The 8,798-nt window shown below is 57.3% G+C and overlaps 1 protein-coding gene across 8 annotated transcripts in view; it reads right to left on the bottom strand.

Moving 5' to 3' along the window:
* Positions 1-509: 509 nt before the first annotated feature.
* Positions 510-8,798, bottom strand: part of TLE3 (TLE family member 3, transcriptional corepressor) — a 31,915-nt gene continuing 23,626 nt past the window's right edge. For 5 of the 8 annotated variants that reach the window (XM_055716332.1, XM_055716330.1, XM_055716335.1 and 2 more), the window contains exons 10-21: positions 8,581-8,700; positions 8,239-8,289; positions 7,902-8,057; positions 7,626-7,758; positions 7,175-7,371; positions 6,456-6,532; positions 5,994-6,243; positions 5,562-5,809; positions 5,097-5,244; positions 3,718-3,868; positions 3,180-3,256; positions 510-2,939 (exon numbers count right to left, since the gene is read on the bottom strand). In XM_055716332.1, coding sequence (XP_055572307.1) covers positions 2,832-2,939; positions 3,180-3,256; positions 3,718-3,868; positions 5,097-5,244; positions 5,562-5,809; positions 5,994-6,243; positions 6,456-6,532; positions 7,175-7,371; positions 7,626-7,758; positions 7,902-8,057; positions 8,239-8,289; positions 8,581-8,700 — 1,716 coding nt within the window. In that variant the 3' untranslated portion in view covers positions 510-2,831. The remainder of the gene's footprint in view (positions 2,940-3,179; positions 3,257-3,717; positions 3,869-5,096; positions 5,245-5,561; positions 5,810-5,993; positions 6,244-6,455; positions 6,533-7,174; positions 7,372-7,625; positions 7,759-7,901; positions 8,058-8,238; positions 8,290-8,580; positions 8,701-8,798) is intronic. The other 3 variants (XM_055716337.1, XM_055716333.1, XM_055716336.1) reach the window with 1 other exon arrangement.

Below are 8,798 nucleotides of genomic sequence, written 5' to 3'. Positions count from 1 at the left end.
AGTTCAAGGAAAGTGCTTTGTCTCTGTCAGGGGCACCCGGGCTGAGAGTGCAGGAACGCGGGTGCTCATGCCCCATGGTTTTGGGGCCCCCCGACCCAGTCCCTGAGGCACAGCGAGCATCCCACCTGCAGCCACGGGCACCCCGAGTGCTGCCCCCCTGCCTCGGCATCCCCCCGGAGTGCAGGGCTCCTGCTCCCAGCCCTGCCTCTGCCTCCCAAAGTCCTCCCTGCAGGCTTGCAGCAGCAGAAATAAGGCAGCTGGGTGATGCTTTCAGGAATTAAAAAGAAGCGATGGGGTCCAGGGTGCCCAGGGACTCGCTGCAGCAGCACCCAGCACCATGAGGACGGGGAGAAGCCAAGGGCTGGGGGCTGCAATCGGTGGCTCCCATCAGTCCTGAGCTCGGTTCTTGCTTCAGCCGACCTCCACCGTCACCCCATCAGTAAGGGGGTCCCTAGCCCAGGGGTGTCCTGTAGCCCCCAGCCCCACCGCACAGCAACAACAGCCCCTCGCTTGCTTTGCTTGCTTTTATTAACAACTCAGTGCAGGTTTTCAGAGAGCAAATGGTTTATAGACACTTTGCTTTCATTTGAGCTTCATTACATTTACTTTTTTATTCTTTTTTGCTTTTTTTTTCTTTTTTCTCCCTTTTTTACAAAAACCAGTTGTAGTTATTAACAGCTGTACATATTCTGCTACATACTTTGGTGTAAAGTTGAGAAGTCTGACTCAGTAACCCTCCGCCAGCTCCAGTACATGCAGTTCCTTTATTTTTATTTTTTTTGGAGGAAAATGAAGCACCAACTTGCAAACCAGTGACCATGCGGGACACGAGCTGGGGGTGACCTTACTGCTGGAGGAGTTTGCCACAGGGGCAATCCAAAGCTCCCCAGCCCTTTCAAATGCACCTCCCCATCAATGCAAAGAGGGGGGATGCTCCACAAACACCAGGGGGTCAGACACTGGTCCCAAGTCTGCGGGTGCAGGGGGACACCTGGAGCTACCCCTGCATCAGCCCCGGGGACCAAAACACACAGAGGGCACTGCCAAACCCCTCAGCAGGCGCCAGCGTGGGGCTGTTGGCACCGGGGGCCTTGTCAGAGTGACTTTTCTGAGCCAAACCGCCCGCCCTTAGAACACTTTCCCTAAATGCAGGTTTAAAGAGCTTGCTTTTTCCTTCGCTGGGTAATTAGCGCACAAGATCAATCCCATCTCCTCCCTGGCCGAGGCAGCACGCAGCGAGCACCAACGAGCCGCACACAGCAGACACTGTTTTCCTAGGACATCCCCCTTCTTTTTCTTTTGAACATAAAAGGGCAAAACATCTCCAAATCCTCTTATTTTGATGGGGGGAAGAAAAGAAAAAAAAACCCAACCCAAATCATTTCCCATGAGACCTCCTTCCAACCCCAACTCGCCTCTCCCGGCCCCAGAGCGGCTGCTCGGAGGGATGCGATGCCAAGCGCACACCCCAGGTACCAATCACCTCCACTCCATCCTCCTCTCCCCCATCTGTACTATCCACGTCTGTAAACCAGGCAGTTCTCACCTGAAGCCTAAGCAATTATTATTTTTGACCAGATTAAAATCAAAAAATAATCCATAAAAATGTAGTATAAAAATTCTCTTCCATATGCTACAATACAGGGTGAGCGCTTCTGCTACACAAATACTTTTATTTCCTGTTACGTCTTTTTTTTTTTTTTAACCCTTTAGTACAAAATGCTGAAATGCAGGCCTGTGGGGGGAGGGGGTTTGCTTCATCAGAACCTATATAACCAGAAGACACAAGACCATATAGCCCACAGGACCCTACCAAAGCCAGCCCCTTCCCCCCACCACACACAAACCCTACTTGTTAGTAAACTTTGCTTTTAAAAAAACTGTATTTTAAAGGTTATCAATTCTAATTCTTTACTTTCATTTGAATACAAAACACATAAGTTGCTATTATCTTTCGTGGCTCCCTGAGCTGAATTTACTATGCTTTCTTTGAAATCACTCCTCATTGCTTCTGTCCGAAGACCAAGAAGGGCTTGCGCAGACGATCCCGCAGCGTGGGCTTCCCCTTTTCTTCAAACATACGAGCACAAAAAAATCCATATATAAAAAAAGGTGATTGTGTTGCTGATGTCCCATCAGTAGCTGAGGATCCGACCGAGTCCCCCGCGGTCCCAGCAGCGTCCCACCATCACTAACACACCGAACAACGCACGGGTACGACAGTAGGAACAACTTTCACCAGTGGACATCTTTGCTCAGCCTGGTTACGCGCTGCATGGCAAAGTCACGTCCCAACAGACGCTTTGAGGGGGTAAGGAAAAAAAAAAAAAAATTGCCACCACCAAAACCATCAGTGGAATACAATTACAGCAGACGAAAAATACACAACTAGTGTACCGGGAGGGGTCCCCCACCCTTCCAATGCTATTTACTAGTCCGTTATTTACATTTTTCACAAGTCTTATGCAGGATGCACAAAAAAAAAAAAGTCACAATAAAAAATAAGTCCTTTATAGTGCCACCAAAGCGCAGACGGAAAGAACCAGAAAACAAACAAACAAAAAAATCAAAATAAAACCCAAAACCCTAAAACCAAACAAAAATTTGTTTAGGGCTTCAATGTGTGCCATATTTGCAGACCTCCAAATAAATCCGTGTGTATTGTACGCCAGGCCCTCAAGGCAGAGCCCTGCCAGAGCAGCCGGTTCGTGGCCGAGCCCCCGGGGCCACCCTGGGGCAGCCCCCCCGAGCCCCCGGCCGCTGCCCGCCGGCCGCCCGAGTCCTGCCACGGCCGGGGCTGGGAGCTGCCAGCCCTGCTATAAAATCCGCAGTTAGTAGATGACCTCGTAGACTGTGGCCTTCTTGTCACCAGAGCCCGTGACGATGTACTTGTCATCTGCTGAAATGTCACAACTTAAGACAGACGAGGATTCCTTGGACTGGGGGGGAAAAAAAGGGGGAGAGAACCCCCCCAAAAAAACCATCAGTTTGGTTTCCCCGATGAGGCTGCCGCGGCTGTGTTCCACCAAGCAGCATCCATGCTGGTGCTCTCACTACATCCCGCAGGCTGGGTACCCATCTGGCCACCCCAAAAGGATTTTCCCCTCTCCAGGATGATGCCGAGAAGGGGGTCTGGGTGTAGCCCACCCCCATGCCCAGCCCCATAAGCAGCCTCCTACCTGGAAGATGCTCGCTCCGTAGGGCGTCCTCCAGGCGTTGAGCAGGTTGTCTTTTCCAGTACTCACAAACCATTTACCTGTGCCCAGGAAAAGCAGCGTCAGCAGCCGAAAGCTGCCGCTGCCGACTCCCTGTGGCCAGCAGCGCCAAAGCCACTGGCCAGACCCTGAAGCCAAAATCTCCCTGCCCCTGCCCCCCCAGAGACTTCTGGCTGTTTAACCTCAGAAAGTGGAGATTTTGGACAAAATGAACAGCCTGGAGGTTTTCCAGAGATGCTCACCCCAGCCCCCCTCCACCGGGATGCACTCCAGCACGAGCAGGTGCTGGTTCACCACCTCCCGTCACGCGATGTGGCAGGCGGCAGCCACAACTGAGATCATTTTACCAGGACAATCCCCAAATGCGCCATCCGTGGGATGGATCCTGGTCCATCCTCAGCGCCACACCACCGTGCCACACGTTGTCCCTTCCTGCCATGGTTCTTCATGTGCACGCCCAGCTGCCACCGAAGGAGCCGAGCGCAGCACCGGAGCTGCTTACCGCAGTAGGCAAACTTGAGGGAGAGGACACAGCTCTCGTGGAGGTGCAGCTGGTACTTGTCGGGCTTCGTGTGGTGCAGCACTTCCACGTTGCTGCTCTCCATGCCCACCGCCAGCCACTCGCCCGTCGGGCAGTACCCCAGTGAGAAGATCTGCAGGGGGGCAGAGGGGTGCTCAGAGGGGCAGCCTGCACCCACCAGGCTCTGCCTGCAGCCCCAGCAACCCCCCATCAGGGATACCCACTGCCCGGGCACAAGCTGAGCTGGGGGCCGACCCCTCAGAGAGTTCAATATCGTGACTGCTTTGCCCGCAGCGCTGGCAGCAAGGCCAGCAATTCAGAAGAGAAACAGCCCGAACGGCACGGAAGGACACGGCCAGGTCCTCTTAAATCACCCCCCAGCCACCGATCCATGGGCAGAGTGAAGCTGGTGATGGTGTCTGTCTCTGCAGCACAGCCCCGGCTCCTGCCCCAGCTGAAGCGCAGCCTCTTCCGTGGACAGCACTTGTGCCTTTGGACAGAAAGTACCTTCCTGGCATCCTCCAGAAGAGGAAAACTTGGTGTGGAACGAGGTAGGACTAAATAAGCTCTAAGCCACAGCTACTCATGTGCTGGAAACCCTGGTGGCACGGCTTCTGGATGCCCAGCTCCATGACGGCGAGTATTAATGCTGTGCCATGGGGCTGGTGGCTGGCACACAGCGGAGACCTTGACCACCCGGCTGCCGTTCTTGACCCTGACCACACAACTCCAGTTTCACCAGCTGTATGTCACTGGTGGAGGTTGCTGGCCAGCTCCAAAGAGGTGCAGCAGGGTTTGGAGAGGCACATCCATAAATTAGGAGCAGCTGTGCAAGACCTGCACATGCTGGGACAGCTTGAGCCCCATGGATGCTGCTACACTTGCCAAGAGGACACAAAGTCCCAGCTTTGCCCCTCTGGACAAGGGCTCCGGGAGGGTCTGCAGGAGGTGGCCAGAGCCTGAGACCTGCAGCCATCTCACCTGCAAGGCACCTAGAGCCAGCCTGTGACATCCACAGGTGGCCCTGGGCAAGCACTGCTTTCCTAATGGCAGCCCAGCCTTGCAGCAGATGAAAAAGCGATGAAAGAGGAGCTGAAACAAGAGTCAGGGAGCCCCAGAGCTCTCACCACCCTGAAGACTCTTGGGTTTCACCTAAAGCAGTGCGGACAACCATGCACAGAGCTAACAGGGGCCTGTGCAGGCCATTTTCCCAGCAGGAAAAGCCCCCTCTCACAGCCACACAGGAGCTGGATGCCGAGCAGACTGCCCCGGTTAAAGCCCTCCATGGGGTCTCCACAAGGAGCTGCACGATGAGGCAAGGTTGTTCCCCCCTCCCAGGGCCGCGGGCACCCCCTGCTTACCTGGGAGGTGAAGTCATGCTGCTGGAGCTGCCTCCCTTCCCGCAGGTCCCAGGAACGCACTGTGTTGTCCAGACCCCCTGTCCACAACTTCGTACCATCATGCGAGATATCTATGCAGCTGGCACCATCTGTGTGGCCTTGAAATTGCCTTTAAGCAGCAAAAAGATAACACAAATCTTCAAGGGGAACACTAGCAAAAAGCACACAGGTTGTTTCAAGGTGCTCAGGCTACATTTACGAGGCTTCTCCACACCAACCATGCCTGGACACCTACCCAGGGAGCATCCTTTGCCATCCTGGCCAAGCCTCCTAGGCTCACTTACCAAGCATCACAAGATAGCATTCTTGTCGCCATCCCTGAGGTCCTCATGCCAAAACGTGGCCCGAAAGACCCCAATTCCGGAGAAGAGCAAGCTGCAGTGCTCCCAGCCCTCGTGCCGCGGCCAGGTGCCGAGGCTGGCTCACCTGACAAGCGTCTGGTTGTGCAGGTCCCAGACGGCGATGTTGCCGTCGCTGCAGCAGGAGAAGCAGACTTTGGCATCGGGGCTGATGGCTAGGGCGTAGCAGGCGGGGGCAGAGGAGGTCAGCTCGGCCTTGATGCGGGGTGTCGGGGAAGCCAGGTCCCAGATGGTGAGCGTGCTCGCCTCCCCTCCCACGATCAGCGTGCGGCCATCGGGAAGGAGCTTGCAGGAGCGAATGTAGTTATCTCTGTTCTGGAGGGGGACAGAGGTGGCGTTGGGGGACAGCAGAGAACAATTTGTCATGGTAAAGGTAGGGGAAAGCAGGGGGAACATGCGCTTGGGGACCAGCGGCAATCCACTGCGGCTTGCTCGCTTGTGTGTGCATCAGGGATGCTCCAGCCCCCGTGCGCGGCCGTGCCGCCCCCAGCCCCCTTACCAGGCAGTCCAGCTGGGAGATGGGGCTCTTGCTGCCTGGCTGGCTGATATCCCAGATCTTCACGCACCCTTTGCCGCCCGTGTAGACGTGCCTGGTGGGGTTGCTGATGGTGACGGCACACACCACCTCCCCGTGGCTCAGCGTGTTGATCTGCCGGGCGTGCCGTGGGATGCCGGGACCCGCCAGGGCATCGTGGGGAAAGGGGACCGGCTGCATCTGCCCGTCAGCGCTCACGTGGAAGGAGTAGGCACTGTCAGGGGAGGGCAAACAGGGGGGTCAGCCCCACAGACAGAGGTTTGCTGCAAACCCAGCATAAGGGGCAGGCAGGTGGCATTGCAACCCAGCTGCCGGGTCATGCCTTGCCCCAGCAAGCCGGGGGCTGGGCTGGCCCCAGCCCCACGCTCACCTCCCTCCCGGGCACCCATGCCCACCCAGCAGGCAAACAGACAAAGAGGGGCTTACGGCTTCCCTCCTGGGATGGACGCCAGGCTCGAGGGCAGGCCGGGGGCTCTCATGGGTGGGTGTGGGTCAAAGCCAACCTGCCGAGACACACAGACACGGGTGAGGCCGGACACGAGCGGAGCACGCGAGCGAACAGCTTCCCATCCATGAGCCCAGGCAGGTGGGGGGACACTCGGCGGCTCCCTCATCCCCCTTACTGCTCAGTAACGAATTGTTATTTTTTCCCCTGGCAGGAAGGGGGAAAGACTGGGGAATCAGCCAAAGGTTTGGGGTCTGCAAGGCACAGTGTGCGACACTCACCCTCCCCATGCTGTTCCCAAATGCCCAGCAACGGGAGCAGCCAAGCCATGCCCACCACCCCAGCTGCAGAAACCCCCATCTCTACATTTAAGGGCAGTGTTTTACTTCTTGTTTTGACTGTGTTTTGCCTTAAAGCATGCCATCGAGTGTTTAGCAAGAGTAATGGGAATGGGGCTGCATAATGGGTACTTTGCATGCACCCAGGGGGAAGGATAAACCCCCATGTAGTGGTACACGCACATCACCCCGTGGGGAGGCATCTCTACACACAGCACCCTTCAACAGCAGATGAATCAGCTAGTGAGGAGCCCCAGTTTCACAGCTGACACAGGGGAGACACCCCTACACACACACCCAGACCCTCCCCACACCCACCCCCCCCACCGGGAGCGAGAAAAGGAGCTAAAAGTGCTACGTACAGCTCCAAAGCTCACCATTGGTGACCGGCCGTAGGCAGCGGCGGCGGCGGCAGCAGCGCTCATCTGTGGGGGGATGTTGTGGAGCCCCGCGTAGGCACCAGGGCTGGTGAGCGAGCCGTTCATCTCATGGTGCCCCATCATGGCGAAGGGAGCCGCGTAGGAGCCCGCAATGGAGATGGGTGTCCGCAGGGCCGAGGCTGAGGGAGGGTTGGGGACACGGTCAGGTGACGGAGCCCACCAGCATCCAGCCCCACTCCCCCCAGAGGCAAAGATGCAAAGGCTGGACCTCCCTCCGCACCCCATCTCTGGCACCGGGACCCCCTGAGCTGCCCTGGATTTGGTCCCCGATAAACCTGAACCCCCTCAAAGCTGCCGTGCTCCCAGTAGAGGACACAGGCTGAAGCTGTGCTGGGGACAGCAGCAGAGGTGGCACCAGGGGACTGGTACCCACCCAGGGGGTCCATGCCGGTTGGCTTGCCAGGCATTGGCCGCAGCCCTGGGGTGCTGCTCGTCCCCGGGGTTGGAGCGTCGTTCCTTGGTGTCGGAGTGTTCGACTTGAGCCCGGGCGTTGACGATTTGTCATTCTGCAAGGAGAAAGGATGAAAAACAGGACGATGAGGTTCAACCACTGGCATCCACAGCCCCTGCTCACCAAGACCCCAGACCCAGCAAGCACCCACAGCTGGCAGGGTCAGACCCCCCCGCCCCAGCCGAGCGAAGGACATACGTGGCCCAGGTCTTTAGTCTTGGAGGAGGGAGTGCTGCTGGAGGAGGCAACTGAGGCCGGGCTGTTTGGTGCGTCCCCCTTCTTCAGCCCGCGGGCTTTGTCTATGCCGTTCTCTGGGGGGGAGTGGGCTGGGCTAACCCGGGGGGTGGCAGGGTCCTGCGAGACAGGAGAAAGCATTGGTACCCCCCCCAGCAGGGGGGAGAGCTCCCTCTGGCTCCTCTTCCAGGCAGGAACTGGGCTGGTGACAGGGGGCCCCTAAGGCATTGCCCCCCACCCTCCAAACCCCCACCACACCACGGGAGAGGAGCAAATCTGCCAGAACACCCCCATGGCTCACCTCATTGGAGACGTCGACCACCAGGTCATCACTCTTGTCACCATCGCTGTCCTGAAACACAGCGCTGAGTTACATCCTGCAGTGAGCTGCCATACCCTGGGGTGGGGGGCAGCCCCCCAGGGAGCCCAACTCCGCCCCCACCCCACCCCCCCCCACCCCCAGCAGCATGACACAAGTTACCATGCCGCATTTGGAAAATATTACCCAAACCTCACTTTCTCCCACCCGAAGTCCTGCCCACACACATGCCGCATGCCCCATGCCTGGCATGACCGCATCCCCCGGGGGCTCTAGGGGTCCCCCAGCCACTGGACCCGGCTGCAGACCATCCCTGCCACTTACATATCGGCTCATGCTGTCCTTCTCCTCTGCTTTCCGCTTCTTGGAGTCAATGCTGTAATCTGTGGAGCTCCGATGCTTCTCGCTGGCTCTCAGGCTCTCAGAGGGCGAAACGGAGTTATTCTGCAAAAACAAAAGACACTTCTAGTGTTGGAAGCAGAAGGCAACAAGACTTCACGAGCAGCAGCTTAGAGGGTGCTGCAAACAGCCAGCCAGCCCTG

This window comes from Falco cherrug, chromosome 7 (genome assembly GCF_023634085.1).
Source record: "Falco cherrug isolate bFalChe1 chromosome 7, bFalChe1.pri, whole genome shotgun sequence".
NCBI classification, from domain to species: Eukaryota; Metazoa; Chordata; class Aves; order Falconiformes; family Falconidae; genus Falco; species Falco cherrug.
The sequence above is the reverse complement of the archived record's forward strand: the minus strand, read 5'-3'. Positions and strand labels throughout refer to the sequence as shown.